General features: G+C 34.7%; 1 protein-coding gene across 1 annotated transcript; it reads right to left on the reverse strand.

Annotated features, from left to right (window-relative positions):
- Window positions 1-10,337: 10,337 nt before the first annotated feature.
- LOC129882893 (protein CIA1) lies at window positions 10,338-25,586 on the reverse strand. The gene is made up of 10 exons (XM_055957379.1): window positions 25,104-25,586; window positions 24,213-24,359; window positions 23,667-23,885; window positions 23,424-23,488; window positions 15,364-15,429; window positions 15,169-15,237; window positions 13,527-13,589; window positions 12,788-12,857; window positions 11,473-11,556; window positions 10,338-10,638 (listed from the first exon to the last, which is right to left on the reverse strand). The coding sequence occupies exons 1-10, from the start codon at window positions 25,293-25,295 to the stop codon at window positions 10,552-10,554; spliced, it is 1,062 nt and encodes a 353-aa protein (XP_055813354.1). The 5' UTR covers window positions 25,296-25,586; the 3' UTR covers window positions 10,338-10,551.
- Window positions 25,587-26,258: the final 672 nt, after the last annotated feature.

Consider the following 26,258-nt stretch of genomic DNA (forward strand, 5'->3'; position numbering starts at 1 on the left):
AGACAGTCACCCTCCCACACCAACTGATCCATCCTAGGCTTGGCTAATGTCACAATATTAGCATTACAATATAAGATAGCAAAATTTGGAGAGAGCCAAGTCATACCCAAGATTACATCAAAGTCAACCATCTCCAAAATTATCAAATCTACATATGTTCTGCTCCCCATAAAAGTCACAAGGCAATACCTATACACTTTCTCAACTAGCACAGACTCACCAACAGGTGTAGAAACACGAATAGACATGTCAAGTAAGTCACAATGTAAATCAAGTCCATCAGCAAATGTGGAAAATACATAAGAAAATGTGGATCCAGGATCAAATAATACGAAAGCCAAGCTATCGCAGACCAGAAGAGTACTTGTGATAACAGCATCGGATGCCTCTACCTCTGACCTCTCGGGGAAAGCATAACAATGGGCTCTGTAGCGAAGCTATCTAGGTTCACCCCCTCCACCTCTATCATAAAATCAACCACTTCCAAAGGTCTAACCCAATTTTATATGCACGTTCTTACTAAAATCTTCGCTTTACCCAAGTTTACTTGTTGGGTCTTCTTGTACCCATAATCTTATCGTTCCTATATCGATCCACTCTCTTAGAGCTTACGATAAAGTCACCGATCCTTATTTAGAATGTTTGAAATATACTCAACAACCTAAACGCATTAATCATATCTAAGATATACCCCTAGAACACATTATACCTATCGAGAAGACCGTACCTCAAATGATCCGCACCTTCTTACTCATTGAATAACTACAAATCATTATCAAATTCGACCCATTCTATCTCTATCCCAAGCGATATACATTCTTTCATAGGTCAGGTCGCTAGCACAAGTAACACAATTCATAATCTAACCAAGTAAGCATTGATATCATTATAGTAGTCATATCCTGACCCTTTTTGATATACACTCAATCTATGAAACTGCAATAGAGATTCTGACCACAATCCTTTCACAAAGTGGAAAAATCCGCTCTTCTGGACTGAAGCAAGGTTGCATATTTAGATAAGGCACGAAACCTGATCTCACAGGCTACAATGAATATCTTTCCTTGCTCTATATTTTGGAACTCATCTCCCCTCTTGTCCCTCTAGTTCCGGGGGATATACTTCTCTATGAAGAAGTCAGAAGACATTTTCTAACTGCCTGATCTCTGCCCCTGGTGGGCTTTCTCCTGCGACCTCTACCACGATCTCTCGTCACTAACCACTTCTAGCTAAAGCCTTAATGGCTGGCTCAGGCGAGGCTATTGTTTTAGTTCTGAATATTTGCGAAAATAGAGTGAAGAAGGTCAGATACCAATTTGTATCACCTAAATACCAATTGGATTCAAGTAATAGCACGAAAGAAATAAGGAATAAAGTTTTCCTAAAGTCCCATAGCCTCTCGAAGAAAAGTAAAGGCGTCCCCGTACCGTTCCGCAAGACTCTACAAGACCTGTCCTTATGTGATGAGATCACCGAACCTAAGGCTCTGATACCAAGTTTGTCACGATCCAAAATGGGTCGTGAGTGGCACCCACACTTAACCTCCTAGGTGGGAGAACCAACGATACAAACCCCAACTAATAAATATAATAATAACGCGGAAGTTCAAATAAATACGTTTTTCCCAAAACCTGAAAGTCATCACATGAAGGACATCTAAATTCTAAAACTAAGTCTGGAATTATCAAACACCAAATAAATAACATAATATGTCCGAAAACTAAGAACGTCATGCCATGACAAGAGATTCCATCGCCAGCTAGAAGGATAGCTCACCCTGCAATCCGATGAACTGGACACTGACTAGAATTGAGGTCGAGTCGAAACCAATGGAAGACTCGCTGCACTCCACAAATAAAACAAAGAAAGATACAAGTAGGGGTCAGTACAGGATAACATGTACTGAGTAGGTATCATCGGCCGACTCAAAATAGGAATCAATATGCAATAAGTAATAGCTGGAAATCAACCGTAATACTTAACAGGTGGCAACCAACAAGATCAAGATCAAGTGACAACACAATGAACCATTTCATAACCAATCAACAATATTAAGATCACACATGAGGACTCAAGCCTCCATATCACACCCTTTTGGAAAGTGAGTTATTGGAGATTGGGTAGTATTAAGTCATTTTAATTTATTTTCCTTTAATATTATCGTGTCGGAACGTGACACCCGATCCAAATATACCGTGTCGGAGCGTGACACCCGATCCAAATATACCGTGTCGGAACGTGACACCCGATCCAAATATATCGTGTCTGAACGTGACACCCGATCCAAATATACCGTGTCGGAACGTGACACCCAATCCAAATATAATTAATTTATCATTCTTCATTATTACATTCCACTTCATTAACAATATTTCATCAAGCCTTCTTTATTCAAGGCACCATTTTTGATAGGGCAAGTTCAAGATTATGGATTTCATGGCCTCGGGATTTCAGACCAATCACAACAACATATCAACCATCCAAACCACAACAATTAAATACATAGTAAACTTCACACATTACTCAATGAATATCAATCACTATTAAGAGTCTATCTATGATATAGAATAAAAACCATAACCTACCTCAATCGAAGAATCGAATCCAAGCAAGCTAATTCACGAATGTCTTTCCTTCCTTCAAAGACTCACGTTTCCAATCTATCAATTATACAATATTTATAAGTAAACGAGTTCGTAGACATCCATACTATATATATGTTTAACCTACACTCAATAATTCACCAAATTCTATTATCAATTTCCTAAAAACTCAAGCCTAGGGTTAAGTCTTAATTCCTCCAAATAATATAACTTGGATGAATTTCATATAAACACTACACTTAATATTTAATTACATATCTCAATATGTCAAACTTGATTTATAATATAAAATAATATAGTAATATTAGTATTGAAGTTCACAGATTACGCCAAATTACAACAAGCCAAATTCCTATTACTTTCATAATAATAGTAAAATAATACTAATATGAACCCCATTTAAGCTTAATGAATTCGTAGTGTGGAGACCTCTTCCGTCGTCGTCTGCGAGGTAAGTTTCTCGTCCTTTTCTCTATTTCTTCTCTTTTCTTTTCTACTTAGTTAGGGCAACTAATCATGAATTAATTAATAAATAAAAGCTAAATCCCATTAATATACTTTTATATGTATTGAACAATTGGTACAGGACATTAAATAAATTATCACTTTAGTCCATTAATTAAATAGGTTATCTAAATTTACCCCTTAACTAAATAAGCAGAGTTATTGAATAGTCCAAAATACCCATAAAACAAATTTACGGGATGGGTCTTTAATGAAGTAAAAACCTCTAATTCTCAAAACGACTTAATGGGTCGTTACAGTACACTCTCAAGAATCATGACATCATCAACAAGATATTATCCCTAAACACACATCCCACCTTAAGATTCTAATGAAAAAAAACAAGAAATGGTATTAAGGTCTAAGGATTCATTCAAAGCATAAGTGTCAACATTAGGTGGACACAAATTGATCTTACTAGAAGCATCAACTTGGTCATCAAAAGGATCAACTGGTGTAGGATCACTTTCACCTCATGACAATGTATCCTCATTCAAGCTACAAGTGCCAACACTAGGTGGACACAAATTGATCTTACTACAAGAGTCAATCCAGTCATCGATAGGATCAACTAGTGTTTTCTCACTCACAACAAGGACATTATCATCACACCACAAGGTGCTATCAAGAACATCACAAGGTAAAGACTCACTATGCTCACATATAGACAAGCTATCATTTACACTCAATTGGTTACTAGCCACACAATGATGTTCCAAGTTCAAGTTAGTGTAAGAATTAGCATTGTTACCTTTTAGCTCATAGGAAGAAGTGTCTTCACCTTGGTTATCAACATTGGAGCACATTTTCTCCTTTTGGAAGCTTTCAAGGACTTCATGATTCTTCACATTTTGATGGTCTTCACTAGGCTTGCTTCCAAGGACACTTACAAAACCATTAAAGCAATTAGAGAAAGAAAAGTTACATGAGTTAGGATAAGGTTGTGACAACCCTCTCACATCACTCCACACAACCTCTCATTTTTCCACTCTAGAGTTGTCACTTTTCACATCCTTACTCCTCTCAATCTTTTGTCTCTCAATTTTATGGGAGTTAGGACAAGTGGCAAGGATTCCTTGTGAGAAAGGTTAAAAAATCCCTTCAAGTCTAGCTTCCACTTTGATTCACAAGGAGTGGATGTTTTGACTTCCATGCACAACTCCTTCGGTTCATCTTCATAAGGAGTGGCTTGCTTAGTTTTCAAAAGCAACTCCTTAGGCTCAACTTCATGATGAGTAGCTTATCTCTCTTGTACCATGGAATTGACCCTTTCAAACATCCGCAAGCAATCATCAAAATCTTCCCTTTATTAAAGGATTCTCTTAACTCTACTACTTCATGGCTTAACGTTCCTCCCACTCTACTACCAACCTCATCACCATACGGAGAATAAGAAACATTGAAACTAGGATGAGAAGAATAAGTTATCATATTCCGAGAAGTAGGGAATGTACCTCTTCTATAGTCCACACGACGATTTCGAAATGGTTACATCTATGCCTTCTTTCTTAGGATAAGGAGTAGCACACGACGAGGGAGGGAATTCAACCTCACAACTTCCATTTCCATTTAGATTCCGCTCAACGGATTCATAAGATCTATGGGAGAAAGTATTGTACCTCACATAGCCATCATAACCATGGTGTGAAGTTTGAGAACCTTCATCTTCACAGTGATATACACAATAAGGTCCTTCTACCCCTTCAACATCATCACAAGAGTCATACACTCCATTCATCTCATAATCGTCTATGGAGTAGTAGTTCTCCCCACCATGTTGTTCAATATTTCATGGACCATCACTATGCTCATAAGGACCATCATAGCCCTGAAAATACTCATTTTTACCATGCTTGTAGCTCACATGCTACAAGCGTATTCACTAATGTCATCTCCACAATATTCGGAAGTTACGAATGACATTCTTTCTTGTTATCAACTTGTACCAACCTACAAAACTTAGCAACAAGGTTAGTGGAAAAAGTCCTCACACCTCTCGTATTTGAACTCACAACTTACCTTCCTAGAGTGTCTTCCCAAAGTTGATAGAGAACTACCTTTGCCTAATCAATTCACAAGATCACTAATTCTTTGTGGTGGAGTGAATTTTTGTGACTCTTGAAAGAAAATGACTCAAAGGAAGCTTAAGAACTTGAATTAAGAGAAGAAAGGTAGAAGAAAAAAGGCACAAAAAAATCAGCTAAAAAAACTAAGTAACAAAAGTAGAAGAAATTGTTTGTTTTTAGTTAATTTGAAGAACCAAAGAGATGATTTGATGTTTAGAAACTAGTTAACAAGTAATTAAAGATGTTAATTAGTTGAGAAATGGAAGAAAAATGAGTGTAGAAGAAGAAAAAAGTGAATTCGGACACTTAGAAAATTTGAAGCCTCAAAGAAGTTCATCACTTGAAAGAATTTGATTTAATGATTTGATGATTAAAACTAGTTAACAAGTAATTAAAGATGTTAATTAATTATTAAATAAATGACAAATTGAAGGAGAAAGAGTACAGAAAAAAAATCACAAAGTTTGGTTTTTTAGAAAAAATTTAAGGCCAAAAAACCTGCACACTTTTTGACTCTCTGAAACTGCTGAGCACGCGCCACGTGTCGCGCGTCTGGAGGGCTGGAGTTGACTAGGCCTGGGCTGCTGGTGTGGAGCTGACTTGGCGCCCGCGTGGCTGCTGCGTTGGCAAGCTTTTGCTGATGTGTCAGCCCACGTGGAATTTTTAAATTTTTTTTAATTCAATTTTAAAAATAAAAAAAATCACGGCTAACAAACAATTTGACAAACTTTGACTTAAAAGAAATTTGATCAAATGTACCTTTTGGCTTCTTCTTCTTCAAGCAGATTTTTAGGAACACACACCAAATGTCAACACCCTCAAATCAACTCAGAAATGACTCAAAATTTAGAATTAGCTTCCTTTGACGTAGAGAACAAATCTCAATAATTATTAACCTCCAATTCTTCCTCAAATAAAAGACCCACTTTCAAAGTTTGAAAAGTTTCAAAAGCTCAAAACCTTTCAATGGCAACTCAACTTCTACGACTCCAAATTGAACGAAATTTGAAACCTAGACTCAAAAAAGACTAGGGAAAAAGAATATAGTGTCAAAAACAACAAATCAAAACAAATTAATTTTCGAATTTTTTTGACGAATTTTTGGAGTTATTTTTTTATTTTTGAATAGATAAATTTCAAGACTTAGATTTGTGAAAACAAACCTAAACCTAGCCTCTGATACCAAATGATAAGATTCCGATTGGGGATGAATCTAATCGAAATCAAATGCGGAATTCAAACAACACAAAAGTAAGATAGGTAAGAAATAATAAATGAGAAAGGAAGAAAGAAGTTCTAATTGAATTCACAATCAACCAAGGAGAAGAAAAACTTGAATTCAAAAATAAACAACTCAATTGAAACCACAAATAAACAATCTCAAGTGAAAGCAAAATCAAGAAGTTCTAAATCAACAATGGAAATCAACCCATCACTAATCTAGATGTAGCTACACTAAACTAGACTAACCTAAAGGGAATTCCCCCTTAAACTACACTTTTTAAAGAGTTTCTTCATTCAAGATCCAAAATCTCATTTTCAAATTAAAAGACTACTATTTATACTAAGAAAATAAAGAAGACACTTTCTTCTATAATTTTACCCTTAATGAGATAAGGGTCTTGTTTGATTGTCTTCTTTTGTGAATTCTTGAATTTATGAGATGCTCATTTGCACATATGGCCTCTTTCTTCTTTCAAGAATTTTCACATATTATATGTCTTTATTTGATGTCCATCAAGCTCCACTACAACTTTCGTTTGATCTATGCTATCCACGCCGTTATCACGGTGCAAGTCAAATTCTAGCATACAAAACTGATAGACCAGCAGTAGAATTTTGAAGTTCGACATTTGAAGAATGTAGTATTTTTTGTCCCCAACTGTTTGATTGAAGAAAACAATTTTTTTTTACAAATCGAACAGCTTTAGTCGATCTGGAGGCTTTTCCATTCATCTGTTCTGCCACGATAAATGGAAAAATTAATAGCACTCAAGAATTTGTCAAGAGTATTAGCTAAACCAAGAGAAGCTCATTTAGATGCTCTTTTTTCAGTTTCTCCATCTCAGTTTTATTACTTGTTTATGGAGCTCTGTGTGGAAATATTTCAGGAATAACCACATAAATCTAACACTACCTCAGATTATGAATGGGAAGGCATTTCTATAAACATCACTGAGACACCATGCAAGTAAAAGACATTCAAGGCTGGAGCATTTAGCTAAGCTAGGTCAAGAAGTCTAAGGTGCCGTTTGGCCCAAGTTCCCAAATATTCTTGGCAAGTTATTTTTTCGTGAAGTTACACAAGGCGTTTGGCCACAAATTTTTTCAAATTTTGGTGAGGTTTCAAAAAAATATTATTTTGTATCTGTTAATTCTAAAAACACCATAAGTTTGTGTTATCATTTTATAATGAACATGTTCCGTTAAGAAAATACTTTATAACATAATTGATAACAATCAACAACAACAAAATAACAACATGGACAAGAGCAATATATTAATCAAATTAAAAATAAATTATTCTTTTTTTACAATATTGTCACTCAAACTATTTTTTTCCGGAGAGGTAATAACAAACTATTCTTTTATAAATTATTTCCGCATTGTAGGAACAATCTCTTCCCAATAAATTTTCATTTCTAGATCAGATGACCGAGAAGACGAAGCAATGAAATGAGTTGATAGATAAATATGTAGTTGAAATTAATAAATGATGGGTGTTTTATAAAATATAAAAGTTTGGAGAATTTTAAAATATTTGTCAAGTAATGACAAATTATTTGAACAAACATTAGTTTCCAAGAATTTTTCAAGTTTCAGGGCCAAATGCTTACTAAATTTTTCAGTACAAAAATAATTCATGAACAACTTCAAAAGATATGACATTACCTCACTATGAATAGGGAGACACTCCTACAAACATCACTGAGCCACTATACAAGTAAAAGATATTCAGGCCTGACAATTTTTAAGTACGGATGGTAGGAGAAGACACTTATAGGAAGGCTTTTTGAGTGATTTTACTGTACACCACGTTACGAGGGGTGTTTAGATTGACTTTTTTTAAGTGACTTATAAATTAAAAATCAAAAATTATAAGCCGAAAACACCCAATTTTTGTCTTTTTTTGTACTTCTAAGCTTTAAAAAAGTACTTAGAAGTATTTTTTGTATTACCCAAACACTTTCAAAACTTAAAAAAAACTTAAAAGTTAAAAAATATTATAAAAATAAGCGAATCCAAACACCCACTAAGTTGACTGATATGCGTACATAGCCGTAGCCCGTATGATAGCCCAATGTAATCATTTAAAACAGAACAAAAAACGCCTGGAAATACAAACTTGCCCTTGGTGAAGCACATGTCATTAGATGGTACCTCTAATTTAGAATTCGTATAAGAGTAAAATATGGAGAGTATAACATCCACGACTCTACCTGTGACAATAATATATCTATTTATCAAAAATATATCTAAATATATCATGAGGGAACTTCAAGGAGTGTTAGAGAATCTAGGACATCAAAACTAACAAGAAAGATGGTAAACTAAGAATCTGTAATGAATTGCAAGTATCCATCATGAATTGCAAGGTGGCAGAACATTTCTTCAAATAGTTTGGTAGTGATAAAGTCTGCTTGTATATATCCAAAAAAGAAAACAAGAAAAGAAAAAAAAAATGTTGTATTCCTAATTAAGTAGTACTCATTATCACAACACACAAGCTATATACTAATCAATGCTGCTATACTCTTTACTCAACTGTGGGGCAAATACTTAAACTTGAATCCAAATGCCATTTTGACACCTCAATTTAAGTTTGTTCCCATTGAACGGTATAGTCATACAGTGGGTCAATCTAAAACAATGGGTAAGTACTAAGAAGACTTGCTATAACAATAAAATTGAAAATAAAAATTAAGGCATGTTTGTAATTATAAAATTGGAGTGAGGCATATATTTTACCTTTAGAACATGTAGTCATACTTCAGTTTGTTGGCTTTTTAAAGAAACAAATGTTATATGGACATGTTTACAGCACATTCTGTTTGCATGTTTGATATGCCTCTGTGTTCCACCCCTGAGTTCCTGCCTTGGCATTTTGAATCCGTAGACTGGCTGACAATTGTTGAATGAGTTTTTTAACTACTATATTTACATACTGCTGTTATTGGGCTTACTTATTGGTTTCCATTTCTCTTTAGTTATAGCTATTTAAGCATTTAATGATCCCTTGAACGGTTCCGCTCATTATTGGTAGGTATCAAATTTTAGAACTCAATTGACGCAATATGTATGAAGAACAGTTATTTTGAATAGTTTATCACAAGGCAACCACCAAAATGAGATTTTTCACATAATAAACCTGACTATGGGGACAACAGGCCAAATCGCACAAAGGAGAAACCATCAATAACCAAATTCGAGCAAGATTCAACATCAAACAGACGAAGAGAACTCAAATCAAAACATGAAAGATAAATCAAGGAAAAATCTTGATCAGGTTTAAAAAGCCTCACAGAAAGATAGACGGAAGGAAGACAATCTAGCAGGGCAAACCTTAAATATGCCCATTTGATTTCTTTAATCAATCAAGCAGAAGCTTGCTCAGCACTTTCATCAAACACTCCATCTACAACCTGAAACCATCATAATTAAATCCGACCAAAAGACAAGATAAAACACAGTAAGAGAACAACAAATCAAACCACCAGACCCAAAAACAAAGCAATCACTTAAGAGAACACGCAAACGATAAACCCAGAAGATGAAGGAGATGTGTACCAGCGAGGAGATGAAGCAAAAGCAAGTAAAATCGATGAAAATAATGAGAAGTGTTTAAGGCGTCTTTATCTATAACCAGACTATTATGCAGAAAGCAGGGCACCAATTGAACGAAGATAAGGCAAGAAATGACTATATTGCCCCTGTGAGGAAGCAGGCATGTCGACCACCAACAGCTTGCTTGTAGAGGCTTCTATATAGTAGTAGTTTTGTTCACATTGTTAACTATATATCGTGTAGAATCCCAAAGAGGAAAGGACTTCCATTTCGTTGACAAACTGTTGGTCAAAAAACCTAGAGATGAAGAATCTGGATCCACAAAAGATGGTCATCCACTAACAAGCAGTTTCAAAGCCAGAATCAATCTCAAAATAGCTGCAAGAATCAAACTGTTGGAGAAATTAATTAAATAGGCAATTAGGTTATTGGATAAAAAGATGGAAGGGTTCCACACCCAGTTCTAAAGCCTAAAGCTAACATTTTCTGGTAGCAGTCTAAGATTACATAACGGCTCAAAATTACTGTGAATTATATTTTCTACATCGGAAAATGATGTGCATTGCTTTCTAATATCCACTGTGAAGCTATGTTTACAGCAGCTTCTGTCCAGAGAGACAAACCAGCTCCCATATCTTCACAGTCCCATCATCACTAGCCGAAGCAAGAAGCCTCCTATCCTGCATGATTGACAGAAGAACGTAAACAGACTGCAGCATTTGTTTAACCAAAGAGAATCTTGTTTTCATACTGTGAGGGACATAGAAATGAAACTCAAATATGCAATAATTCATCCTTCTAGCCTCTACATAAAACAGTTTAAGACTGAATATTTGAGAACACAACTGAAGACAAACATTTCGTCTCCTTGAAAACCCTTCCAACAATCATTGCAGTGCCTAAAATATTTGAGATCCCCAACACGAATTGTCAGCTCTGATACATTTACACATTGGTCTACGGAAAGTGAAGAAACACTGAGGTTCACAAATATTTATCAGGTCCAAAGTTAAATCCTATTATGTGTTCCCAGTATGTCAACATTGTAATGTGTAATACCATCCCACCGCACAATAACCCAAGGCTCTATTTAGAATTGTGGATTTGAAAGTCAAGAGTCAAACAGAATACTGGTCAGACATCAAATTCATACATCACAGATAAAACATGATCTTAATAAGCTTTTTTCAATGTAACATGTCTGAATTTAGGTGACACTTGTCTTAAGTACAATAAGACTGCTATACGAAACAAGCAGGTTACTGCAAGAGCAAGCAGCAACACAGGATACATTGGAAAGGCCAGACATTAGTTACACTTCAACATGGCAATTAAACAAGGGATTGATGGACAACAGATTATCATCCCTAACACACTGAAGAAATTTTCAGGTGATCTTGGCTTCTCGTAAAAAATAAATCATCTTGCAGCAGAGACTAATACAGAGTTACAGCAACAACAGAAGAACAAGTAAATGTCAAAAATCCGGTCATTCTGATATTCCATTGACTTACCCCAGAGTTCCATTGCACAGAATTTACATCCATTTCATGAGCCTTCTCTTTCTTTAGAAGTAGTTTAAATGTAGGTCCCTCAACCTGCCATCAGACGTATCGTTATTTGGATAAGGCAGACACAGTATAATTGTTATGCCAAAGAAAAGTTGGAAGAGGTGATAATAGAAGACTTGCAGTAGTTATATATAGACAACATTAATATGACCTTTTAGAATTATAATACAGTTAATGGAGGTCAGTTTTTCAGTTTTTTCAGCTGTCTCGAATGGATTTTCTACTCAACCTGATTAAACATATTTTGTTTTCCTAACAATGTATCAAAATCTAACAAAGATATTCAAGTGGATAGATGATTGGGCCAGAAGAACCAAGTCGGGATCCAAGTACTGTCCTAAGCAGTTATCAGGATCCTTTACTGTAATCTTCTCTTTTCTCCCCATTTTTTTTATACATTGCCGGAGTTTGTGGCAGCTTGCCGGCACCTCGACTAGTCTATCAGGCAGCCTATTCAACACGCAAGAACATGCTGCCAAGGTAATCCAGCCCAGCAAGCCTGGAGTCAATGGGAACACACCTAGTGTTGTAGATGGGATTCGAACCTGAAATCTCCATGTTGTTATTCCCATTTCCCATGTAACTAGGACATTGTCATCTGCTCATTAGCCTGAAAAACTTGAAAATTGTAAAAAAAAAAAAAAAATTGTGGTCCTCTGAGCTATTTCTTTTCTTATATGACAGATCCACCTGAATTGTATTTACTAATTAATGATATTTAAACAGGGAGCTTGAGGTAGCCAAATGAAGGCTCACCTCTGTCGGTCAATCCACAGAGACCCAACAACTAGAAAAAGAATAAAAAGGAAGCCACTGTAGTTACTTCCTTCCCAAGAAATAAAGAACCCACAAAAACTCAAGAAGTCAATACTTTTAGTAAGGAACCACATAGTAGAGAGTGAACCAATGACTTTCTTGAAGAACACCCGCTCCCACAAGAAATTGAGTGAATAGGAGAAGGGTTGAGGAGAACAGAGCATAAAATTCACCACTGTGCTAGATATCAGTGTCGGAGCCACATGTATTCAAGGGGTGTCAATTGACACCCCTTAGTCGGAGAATTACACTGTGTGGCTAGGTTAAAAAAAATAATTTATGTACTTGTACCATATATCAACTCCCCTTGGCTTCTTCGTGGGTTTACTACTTTAAATTTTGACATCCCTTAGTGAATTCTTGGCTGCGTCACTAGTAGATATCAAATCTGGAATACATGATTATATTAAAAGAAATAGGGATAACGAAGGTTTTTCAATACCTCATTGTCATTATTCTCAACAAATAAACATATAGCGTCATCAGCTGCTCCACTGGCAATTATTCCTTCCCTGACATTTTAGCATATTAAGTATGTTAGCCTGTAGGATTACAGGGAAGAAAAGACAAATTATCACAACTACAAGCCCTCATTACTGAAAATTTCATATAATGTTGACAAAAGCCCCAGAGGCAATTAAGGTAATAACATGCATACAAGTCCTGATAAAAGAGATCAAACACAATATCTAGACAGACAAGACACAAGCTATATAACTCTTGATTATAGAAAAAAGATGTAATAGATTTTATTGATCCCCCCAACCCAACAACACACTCTTTTTAAGAAAAAGGTCAAAAGAAAACCTTATCAAAGAAAGGTAATATTAGGGATTTCAAAAAGGAAAAACATACATTAGCATGAACATGATAAGAAAATAGATATAGAGCCTGTTTGGATTGGCTGAATTTAAGTAGCTTTTAAGCTTCAAGTGCTGGAGTTAATTTATATTGCATAAAAATAATTAGTTATGATAAACAAGTTAACAAATTAATCAAAGCAAAACAGTTTTTAAGCTAAAATAACACAAAAGCAATAAGTTGGGCAACCCCAACTTATTGCTTTTGGTTTAAAAGCACTTGACTTAAAAGTTACTCTGAATTTTGCTAAACACTCCAAAAAACTGAAAAGAACTTAAAGCAACTTTATGCCCATCCAAACAGGATCATAGAGTAGCTACCTTGACCAATGAACTGAGAAAATTGTCCTATCATGATATCCAGATAGAGTGCAGACATGTTTCCTGACAAGCACAAAAAGGAGATGGTTGCTAATCAGGAGTTGGCAAACATAGTAACTACTGAGAAATGTTGTAATAATTAAGTGAATGAAAGTATCCTCTCTATAACAGTTTAAGCTTTTATACGAGATGGCCATTCGACTTTAACATGGTGTTCAAGTCTCACCACCACCCATTATTTTTTTTTTAAAAGAGAGAATTTCCACACACTTGGCCATGAAAAAGAATCAAGCCCGCATATTAAGGACATAATTAATTAAATAAAAGCATGCTTTATCTAACAGCTTAAACTTTTAGATTAGATGGTCACACACTTCAACAAGAGCAACTACATCGAACATGGTTCACCAATCGAATGAGGACCATTCTTGGCGTGAGGAAAAATTTAAACAAACCAATAAATGTTGTCTTAACTGAACAAAAATCATTGTCCACCTAATGCATTAATTGATATTCAAATTATATATACCCTTTCTTTTGGAAACAAATCAGCATTATTTAATATTTATACAAAGGGGATTTACTGGAGTCTACATGTCTAAGTAGAGGCTGAATCGTGTAAAACTGAGCATGTTGTTGCTTAATTACATTGCCCGGGGATAAATAAGGATGGCTCATTAAGGCACCCCGCTACAGTACCTTATACGAAAAAATATCTTTTAACGTTTTGGTTTAGCATATAAAAGCAAATACTTCTAAACTACAAACATTAACAAACTAGAGGAAGATAAAAGTCATGAAACTGTAGAGATCATACACCAGTTGTCAAACAAGAGCCATAAAGCTTTAATATCTTGCATACTTGATTACTAGTAGGCGTTCGGATATGCAATTTGGAGCTCAAATTTGAAATTTTTGATTTGATATTAACGTTCGTTATGGCATTTAAACAAACTTCAACTTCAATTTCAAATCATGATTTCAAATCTTAAACTTCTTAAAAGTAGGATTTTACTTCCAAGTTTGAGATTTCAAATTTTAAAAAAATTTAAAACTTGATCCATAAGTTTATATTTTGCAAAACAAAAACATAATTTTAAATTTTGCAAAATAAAACTCATGCTCGACGTGAAGAGATTGTCCATACCATACAAGAGGGGAGGATTATATTAAAAATAGCTAGTTCTTACTATTGTTGATTTATTGGACCAACGGATTTTTGTAAAACCATGTGTATTTTAACATTTGTAATTGCAAGCATTTATTTTATATATAAAAGGAACACAGAGATATATGATTTATTAATGCGGCTCTTCCAATACTTTGTTTATGAACTATGGTTTGCTCATTTGGGAAGATTGTATAAGTGTTTGGGAAAGTTTTGATAATTTTTACAAAATTGTGGGGCTATCATGTTTACGAGAAAAAGTACCAACTTTTGAGATCCAAATTGCATGTCCAAACAAAATTTGAACTTCAAATTAACCTGATTTCAAACCAATCATGGACAAACGGCCCTTAGTTCACAAGGTGCAGTTTGATACCAATCCTGATTTATGTTGTGCCACTCCATATCTTATGGATGAATCAACTATATAGGATAGCATTATGCTTAGAAAAGGGAGGATAATGTCACACTTACCAAGGTGCATTTTGATGCAAATCCTGCATTTTGTCGATGTCACTCCATATCTTAATGGTAAGGTCATCACTGAAAGTCACAGAATTCAATGTAAAGTCTATTTCAGTAGCAACTGTAACAACAATCCTATTCAAGATACACCAGAGACTTCAGAGCATATATTTTAAAACAAATTCAGCAAAAAGAGAAACATACCTGCAAGAAACCATTTTGCCTCCACTAGAATCGAAAGAGAGAGACCAGACGGTAGATGTATGTCCACTGAAAGTTCAACCATGTAGTGACATAAGCTCCCAAAACATCTTAAAGCAAAATTACTAAGTCGTATGTCCATTCCCTAATAGGCCACATGCTGATATTTTAGGACAATGAGGAAATATGAAAAAACAGTAAAAGAGCAGTCAAGACAGCACAAATTTGAGAGCGGAACTCTTAAATGCCTGAATCATTCCATTGACATGGGAACATATGGACCCCTTTTAACTGTCAGTAGGATGAGTGCAAGAGTATACACAAAAGTTTTTTTCAAGTGAATTCTGACACTCTAAAACAGCAATCCAACATATGACTTATATGAAGTTTCCACTTTCCAAAATAGTCGCACAATGAAAGGTTTGTCGGGAGAAGAGATATATTTACACACTATCTAGACACAAAAAAATGAACTATATATCACCAAAAGGGAAAATAACCGAGGGATCACAAACATCTTTTTAATCCAATCAACTGGTGGTGGCCAGAATTACTGAATAAACCTTAAACCATTTATCATACAACATTATTCTCTGTCATTTCTGAGCAAACTCGTAAGAGAAGCTCGAAAGAAGATATTTCAACTTTTCAGTATCCACATAGTCTCCCCACCCATAAATAAAAAATTCCATGAAATCAAGGATTATTTAGTAAATGAATGTCACAGCTAACTCTTCCTGTGTTTCTTTACATCAAGAAAGGACTCTCGGCTTGTTGACACAATTTTCTTCAAATCCTCATATATGCAAACTTCTTTAGGACTGTAAAATTAGGTCTTGGACTCACACCCTAAAAGCTAGCTCGAAGAGAGGAGGACTGTCCAAGCCTTATAAGGAGTCCACCCATCTCATTAATCACCAATGTGGGAGTTTAGTCATTTTTTAACGCCACAACTCAACCTAGTGCTTAGCATCTGGTGCGTGGGCAATTTTAATTTCGGGGATCCAACATTGGGTGAGATGGGTCCTGCTCTGATACCATGTAAAATTAGGTCTTGGCCTAACTCACACCCCAAAAGCTAGCTTGAAGGGAGGAGGATTGCCCAAGCATTATGAGGAGTCCACCCATCTCATGAATTACCAATGTAAGACTTTTGAAGTTGCTGAAGAGGTATATACAGAGCAACCACCAGGATTTGTTGCTCAGGGGAAGTCTATACTAGTTTGTAATCGCCATCGATCCCTCTATGGTCTCAAGCAGTCTCTCAGAGTATGGTTTGGTCATTTCGAGTTGTTGTCCAACATTTTGGAATGATCCGAACAGAAGTTGATCACTCTGTATTCTATAGGCATTCATCTCTTGGCAAACATACCTTTTTAATTGTTTATGTTGATGATATTGTTATCACAAGAGATGATCATGAAGGTATTGCTCAACTCAAATAACACCTCTCAAGTCACTTTCAGACGAAGGATTTGGGCAAGCTGAAATATTTTCTAGATATTGAAATGGCACAGTCTGGCCATGGTATTGCTATTACACAAAGGAAATATGCCTTAGACATTTTGGAAGGCGCTGGTATGTTGGATTGCAAACATGTGGACAGTCCCATGGATCCAAATACTAAGCTTATTGCAGGACAGGGGGAGCCTCTAAAAGATCCTAGCAGATATCGAAGACTTGTTCGCAAACTCAACTATCTTACGATCACGCAATCAGACATCTCATTTGTTAATAGTATAGTTAGCCAGTTTTTGCAATCACCTTGTGATAGTCGCTAGAATGCAGTGATTCGCATCCTGCGATATATCAAAAGCTCTCCATAACAAGGTTTATTGTATGAAAATAAGGGACACACCAACATTGTTGGATATTCAGATGTAGATTGGGCAGGATCTCCTCCTGACAGGCGGTCCACTTCAGGTTATTGTTCTAATTGGAAGCAATCTAATATCTTGAAAAAGTAAAAAACAAGTTGTCTTAGCTAGATCAAGCACAGAGGGAGAGTATCGAGCGATAGCACTAGCCAGTAGCGGAGCCATGATTTCTGTGAAGGAGGTTCGAAGTATAAATAAGTAAACACGTAAAAATTACAAGATGAAAAATGGGGCAATTGGGAGGAAATAGTAATCTTAACCCCCTAAATTTAACTTGCCTTATCATGTCACGTTGAGGTTCTTCCTACTTTTTACCCTGCTCCATCAAGCCTTTTTATATTTCTTCTGCTTTTTTTTTGGTAGTGTTCTACTTCACTTTGAACTTTTTTTAAATTCTGAATTAGTACCCATTCAATCATATGTTATTTTAAAAATCACCAAGATTCTTTAAAAAGGTGCAAGAATTGAGTTACTAATATTATAATGTATATTCAGAAGATAAATAACTGACATCGTCGATATTTTAGTTCATTTAATTCAATTTACTAGGTTAGTCATTTGTAAAAAAGACAAATGATCAATAAATCAAATAAGTTTAGTTTAGTTTTCATTTTTTTAGAATCAAATCGAAAAAAATAAGAAAGAAATACTATAAATAAAGAAAAAAATCAAATAAATAGATTTTGTTAAAAGAATATTCACGACTTTTAAATTCCTTCATTCGACTAATTTTAATTTACTTTATTTTATATAATATTTTTTCCAACTCAATTCAAATTTAATAATAATTCATCATTTTTTAAAAGAATTTCTACGAGTTAGTACATGGGAAGAGAGTTTTGTAGAAGCAAAATGAGCAATATGAATAAGAAGAATAAAACACAAAAATTATCAAATATGTGTAATAAATTTAAACAAAGACAAATTGAGAAAAAAATAGCATAAAGAGAAAAACAATGAAAAACAAAAATAATAAAGTTTTACATTGAACCCCAAAACAATGAGGCCTTTCATTAGGTTGGGAATCTGAGCCCAAAACCTGAGCCCATCTCAACCTTTCCAAAGCACAAAAAAGGTGGAAAAATATTGCATACAGTGGGAATCGAACACGGACCATTTCGGTCAGCAACGAACCTCTTAGCCGCTGAACCATGTGTCTCCTTAATTTTAAGGGAGTTCATTTTGATATATATACTCATAAAACCAGAATTGACCTTATATAAACATTGTAATTTTTCGTCGAGAGAGTTCGGTTGAATCCCCTGATCTCCATGTAGCTCCGCCCCTGGCACTAGCTACATGTGAGCTTATATGGTTGAGACAACTTCTACAAGAATTGAAGATAGGAGCAGTTGAACCGATTACATTGATTTGTGATAACCAAGTTGTACTACATATCGCTTCTAATGTCGTGTTTCATGAAAGAACGAAGCGCATTGAGATAGATTGTCACTTCATTCAAGAGAAAATTGAGTCCTGATACATCGCACGAGTTTTGTCAACTCAAAAGATCAGCTAGCGAATATTTTCACAAAATCACTCTGAGGATCCAAAATTGACTATATTTGTGGCAAACTAGGAGCATATGACTTATATGCTCCAACTTGAGGAAGAGTGTTAATTATGGTATAATTGGATAGTGCAGATATGAGAATATCTAAATATGAGAATATTCCCTAATCCCTTTAATTAAGCAGTAGGAGATTATGTAATATTTTATTAGTTTCTTTCGTAATTTACTTCATCTTCTTTCTGTTAGAATAGCAATAGGAACAAGAACAAGAATAATATATACAATCCTACTTAAAATATGAATAGGAATAAAAATAGTATATAGAATCCTACCTAGAAAAGGATTGTATTGTAGTGTCTTAATAGAAAAAGGAGTCTAATGTAGTGTCTATAAATAGGTCTCAATGTAATAATGTAGACACACAATTCAACAATATTCTTCTCCAATATTTCTCACATGGTATCAGAGCCTCTACGATCTTGGTATAGAATCAAAGAGCTTCCGCTGCCAGCGTACGGCTATTAACCATAAATGTTGTCCGTCTTGCCAATGATTATGTTAGCAAAAATTGGGTCACCGTGTAGCTTTTCGGTAACTATTTTCTCATATCTAATTTGTCTAGCATCGTGTCATTTTTTCGATGACTACTTTCTCATATCCGATCTGTGTAGCACTATCCATCTTTACGGTGACTACTTTTTTATATCTAATTTGTGTAGCACCGTGCCACCTTTCGGTGACCACTTTCTCATATTTGATTTGTGTAGCATCGTGCATCTCTCCGGACTACTTCTCATATTTAATTTGCATAGTATCGTGCATTCTTCCTGACTACTTTCTCATATCTGAGTTGCATAGCACCATACGTCTTTCTAGTGACTTCTCTGATCTGATTTGCATAGTCTCGTATGTCTTTTCGGTAACTCCTCAGATCTGATTTGTGTAGGATCGTGCCATCATTCCGACCCTACCCATAGAATTCTTTCACAGTAGGGTCGTGCCATCATTCTAACTCTACCCATATAATTTTATTTCTCAAATTGTGACCACTTTCAGCCATCTAATCTAAGGGCGGAGCTATGTGGAGTTGAGGGGGTTACAATGTATATATAAGGTCAATTTCTGATTTTCTGAGTATATATATTAAAATGAACCCCCTTAAAACTAAAGAGAGGCATAGCTCAGTGGCAAAGGGGTTCATTGTTGACCAAAATGGTCCGAGTTCAATTCCCATGGCATGGAATATATTTGTATCTGTTTTTGCTTTGGGAAAGGCTGAGAATGGGCTCAAGTTTTAGGCTCAGAATCCCAACCCAATGAAAGGTCTCATTGTTTTTGGGTCCAATGTAAAGCTTTAATTTTCATTGTTTTTCTCTGTATGCTATTTCTTTTTCTCAATTTGTCTTTGTTTAAATTTATTAGACACATTTTTGATAATTTTTGTGTTTTATTCTTCTTATTCATATTGCTCATTTTGCTTCTACAAAACTCTCTTCCCATCTACTAACTCGTAGAAACTCTTTTAAAAAATGATGAATTATTATTAAATTTGAATTGAGTTAGAAAAAATATTATATAAAATAAAGTAAATTAAAATTAATCGAATGAAGAAATTTAAAGTCATGAATATTCTTTTAACAAAATTTATTTAATTGACTTTTTTCTTAATTTTATAGTATTTCTTTCGTATTTTTTTCAATTCGATTCTAAAAAAATGTAAACTCAACTAATCTTATTTGATTTATTCATCATTTGTCTTTTTTACAAATGATTAACCTAGTAAATTGAATTAAATGAACTAAAAATCGACGATGTCATTTATTTATCTCCTAAATATACATTATAATATTAATAACTCAATTCTTACACTTTATTAAATAATCTTAGTGATTTTTAAAGTAACATATGATTAAATGGGCACTAATTCAAAATATAAAAAAAGTTCAAAATGAAGTAGAACACTACAAAAAAAAGCACAAGATATATAAAAAAGCTCGATGGAGCAGGATAAAATCAGGAAGAACCTACATGTGGCATGATAAGACAAGTTAAATTTAGCGGGTTACGATTGTTATTTACCCCCCCCCCCCCCATCTTGCTCCATATTTTATCTTGTAATTTTCACGCATTTACTTCTTTATACTTCAAACCCCCTTCACAGAAATCTTGGCTCCGCCACTGATCAAATCTAATACTCCGACGCATGAGCATGTTCCACCAGTTTTTTAGTGACTTTCTTGTTTAATATAGACTCATTTATTGATTCCAAGACGATTCATATATTTTATACCATATTTTGAGCACTTTTCGGCGACCGCTGCACTATGAAGAAGTCTATATGGAGCAACCATCTAATTCTGTTGCTCAGGGGAAGTTTAGTAGCCTTTTATGTCAATTATATAATTCAGTCTATGGTATGAAACAGTCTTCTCAAGCTTGGTTTGGGAAGTTCAACTTAAGGAATTTATCACTCTGTGTTTTATCGACATTATGCATCAAATTCAGTATTTCATGAGAAAACTAAGCACATTGAGATTGACTGTCAATTTTGCGAAGTCGAGTGATCAACTTGCAAATATCTCACTGAGCCCCTCATTGATCCTCGTATTAATTACATTTGTAACAAGCTAGGTACATATGACTTGTATGCACCAGCTTGAGGGAGAGTGTTAGAATAGGAATAGAAATAGGAATAAGAATAATATATATATTCCTACTTAAAATAGGAATAGGAATAAATAGTATATAGAATCCTACTTAGAAAAGGATTGTATTGTAGTGTCCTAGTTGAAAAAGGAGCCTAATATAGTGTCTACTAGGTCTCAATGTAATAATTTAAACATACAATTCAATAACAAACTTCTCCAATATTTCTCACACTTCCCTTATTTACATTATCTGTAACAGTTATTTAATCCCATCAACTTGAGGGAATGATCAAGCAATTCCATTCCCAATATCTCTTCTTTTTCTTCTAATTTCTTAAGGACAAACATCACTCTAAGAAACTCAAAAAATTTGGAAACGTGGGCCTAAACAAGTCCACGTGCTCTAATGCATGCAAGTATTCATCCATGTTAAGACACCTATCCAACTACTTCTCCATCTCTTTCCCCCAAATATTTACCGAAAAAGGATTCATAAGTAGTTGTTATGTCCTTCCAGAGCTGGGTAAGTGATCTTCAAGGGAAGTTCATATTGAATCTTATGATGAGATCTTCTTAAATGATGGAGATCTCTTATAAACTTCTTTGTAAATTACCAAGCAAGATTTCAGAAGTTTTCATCTGAAGCTTTCACATATGCAGTAGGCATAAAATGGCTCGCAGAATATTAACTATAGGTCTGAAATCTCATACAGATTAACAAGTATTTCCCTATTTCAAACCTCGCATCCAAGGCGAGAATCATACCTCAAGGATCGTACACAGGGCCGCTTGCAGCCAAAGCAAGAATCATACCTTGCATCCAAATTGAGAATCATACCTCTCACGCCATCACCACTCTTGCTTACGTGCATGCCACTATTCCACAATTATCAATTTAACAAAGGTCTCTTTTTATATACTTACATAAGATCTCACTTTAACAAGGCTACCCAATCCATACATGTTATTTCATAACCTCTAATGGTAGAACTTTATTTCCTTTTGCCTAATTATCAATCTAGGGCCTTTCGAAAACAACCTCTTAACCCTGCAAGAGGTAGGGGTAAGGTCTGAGTACACTCCACCCTTCCTAGACCTCACTTGTGGAATCACACTGGTATGTTGTTGTTGTTGACTAATAACCAATCATTTAAGAGTTTTTCACGTATACAGATTCATGAACCAAAGTCTAAAAGAATAAATGAGTCAACATCATATTGCTAGCACTTATAATCATAAACATGGAATTATGACATATACCGGAACTCATCCATATCTTCCACCTGTAATCTTTCTTTATTAACCAAAATCATTTTTTAAAACAACTTCTAAAAATAATCTAAAATTTTCACTTCCAAATAGCACCTCTCCCTTATGTTTTCTGATGAAGTCCTTTCCCATCTGTTTATTCCTAAAATATTTAAAACCTATGATCCCACATATTCCGCAAATGATCACTAGAAAGTTCTCATTCTCAAAACTTGTTAATTTTGGACAGAGGGGGCACGAATAACCTAAATTGAATTGGCTACATATTACACACTAAGAAAGTCACCTCATTTCAATAAAATACGATTAATCTACATAAAAGGAAAGGCCTTACTACACTAAGAATCCACATTGATGAAAAAATTTAAGTGTTCAATTTTTTCTCCTCTAGCAAATACAATAAATTCAAGATTCACTTTTTTTATAACGGTGGTCTAAGCCGACTTGTGCACACCTCGAATAGTCACCGGGTACTTATCGCCTCCTGCCAATACAGGTGCTAGGGAACTCTACTTACTAAGACTTTGCCATTTGGAAAAAATTATCAATTTTTTTTTGAAACTGGTAACATGTATTATTCAGCATTAAGGGTATGCTGGCCACCTCCAAAAGTGTGCTTAAATTATCTAGTGTTTTTTGAATGGGATATGAATCCTGATCTCCAAGATTTTCACCCACTCCACTCCATTGACTACATGACCAAACTCTTGGGTGCAATTAATTTAAGATTCTGTTTTTCCCAATAAAGACTCTTACCTATTAGATTCACCCAAAGTTTGAATACAATGCCAATCATCACTATCGCCATTCTCTACCCAAACCTGCAGTTTCAAGCACCACTAGAGATTAGATATTATAACTTACATATGAAAGAACAACAAGTTGACTACCAATTCTATACCTTACATGTAATAGGGGTATGAAAAGCATGCTAGAATCTCTCTAAACAAAAACAGAGAGAGATGGGAGGCGGGATGAAAAGTTAAACCTTAAACATACCTTAATGGTGTTATCATAACTACATGAGAACAAAGTATCCATAGATGGATTCCATTGAACCATCTTAACATCTTGTGTGTGTCCTTGTAACACTGAAACACAGTCAAACTCATTTCCAGGCAACACTTCCCATATCCAAACCGACTTATCTCGTCCACATGTCGCGAGCAGTGAGCCTGAATTATTCCAAGAAACGCTTTTCACTTCATTGTCATGACCCTGAACATTATCCATGTAAGAAAAATAAGAAGGCAGACGAGTTAAGTAGATTTATTGCTCATTAAAGGAAATGAAAAAGTCAAATATAAAAGTTAATGTAAATTAGAATCACAAAGCAATATCAGACAAATTAAAGGATTCCATTTAAGCACAACTCCACAGGTAACAAATTTTCTTATTCTATTGACAGATTTCTGAAATTTATGTTGTGATATGCATAAGATATTAACAGACAGACGATATTAGTTTTGCCTACGTTGTGGAGGTTATTGTTAGAGCTGAGGTAATGAAAATGAAAGAGAGATGGAAGCCAAAAGGTAACTGTACCTCCAAAGTGGACACACACTCAAAGTCAACCCCAACATTTTCCCAAATAGCAGTGGTGGCATCAAAGCTAGCTGTTGCCATAAATTTGCCCGACGGTGACCATGCACATGATCTAACAGTCCGTGTATGTGTTTCCTCCAAAACAGCCTGCGAAATTTTCTTCAAATAGTCACTACAGCTTGGTTTTTATTCTTATAGGTTGAATGATCATTATAGCTAGAGGATGAAGGTCAATTTAATTTCTCGAGCATGGAAAGAGTGCTAGAGGAAGAAGAAAAAAGGAAAAAGGAAAAAATGTACACCTTGCTTTGTGACTACACAACCCCATGTGTGCTTTCCAATAAATTTAGTTATAACTATCATAAGTAAATAATAATTCTTAAAAAGAGAAACTTGCCAAATCTCAAAATCAAGATCAAAGAATTAAAGCAGCATCCAACACAACAGATTTGAAGCTGATACTCTCACAAGTAACTCCTTTGTCAATATAGTTCCAGTGCATATAAACTTCTTTCCATGCGAAGAATTAATTTCTAATACTTCATAATTTTTCTTTTTTCTTGGACAAAACTGATACTTCATAGTAATCAAGTTAATAACAAATTTTAATTTACTAATTACTAGAGAAAAATTGGATTCTAATTGCAGCTCCACTTTGTATCCAGATGATCGTAGTGCACAATTCCAGATTGTCAAACACTAATATTAACTTTCGCTTTGATAAAGTATTAGTTTGCCGTGCTATATCAACCAGAAAGTGATATATTCATGCCAATAATGTTTTGTCTATTCCAACATAGAATTTCTTTCCTACTACTAATTATAGCATTGATCGGAATTTCAAAATTAGCAAAAGCTTCGATTATGCTTATCACCAGACAAAAACCAAACCTGACACTGGAAAGAGCCTGTGGAGTTCTCTTCCCAGATTCGTACGGTTTTATCGCCGCTGCAGGAAGCGAATACAGCTGGAACGCCATTGATCCCGGTAGCCGGTTTCCAAGCAACGCTCCAAACCTTGTCGGTGTGGCCTTCAAGCCTCTGAATCTCTCTCAGTTCAAAATCCTCGTCCCCGAAATTCATAGCAAAAACGGTGGAGCTGTGGTTGCAAACCTCTGTGTTGCCCAATTAAGTGGCGGAATAGACAGGTCGGATAGTACACGCGCCGCCGTGATTGGTAGAGGGTTTAGAGGACCGCGGAGTTGCAGCACTATAATTTTCGGCTTCCTCTTTGGTTGATGCGAAGAAGAGCTTCACTTGGTCGAATCTGTTTTTAAAGCTTGCAATAAACTAATAATTCACGCCGCTGTTTTCAATACTTTTCTTTTTCCTACAATTGATTATTTTCTTCCCTCTCTTTTGGTTTTGGTCAAGAGTGTGTGCAAAAAATCTAGGCATTACTTTGAAAAATTAGTTGGTTCTATACACACTTTATTTGAATGATTATTAGGTATTATTTTATAATTAGTTTATAAAGGTTAAATATATTTTAAAATAATTAATGTCACTATTTGATAAATATTCGAATAATAAATAATGTAATAAAAAAGAGAAATATAAATTAAGTTACGATTCTGATATTATCTATTCAGAAAAATTACTTAAAAAAAATTCCTGCTACAACAATTTGAAAATACTGATAAAAAAGACGAAAACATAAAAATTGATATGAAAAGTTTTACTAATTGTCAATCTAATTATCATAGTTTCATACTAAATTCAAGGATTCTTATAGCAATATTATTGGTTCAACCAACCATACTAAATCTACTCAATCATAAGTTACATAACGATCTTTTTGTATAAATGACTATATAATAAAAATAAATAAATAAATAAAAGTATGTTTGTAGTTTAATTAAGTTATGCATGAAATTCAAAAGTTAGAGATATTTTTTTTTATATTCAATGCTTGTAGCGACACTCTTCTAATGTATATTTATGTCGCATAAGATCCATCAACATTAAAATAATTATATTTAAACTATTATTCTTATAGAGAGAGTTGCTAGAAGAAAGAATTAAGTTGCGATAGTGAAACATTAC

Source organism: Solanum dulcamara, chromosome 3, assembly GCF_947179165.1.
Source record: "Solanum dulcamara chromosome 3, daSolDulc1.2, whole genome shotgun sequence".
NCBI classification, from domain to species: Eukaryota; Viridiplantae; Streptophyta; class Magnoliopsida; order Solanales; family Solanaceae; genus Solanum; species Solanum dulcamara.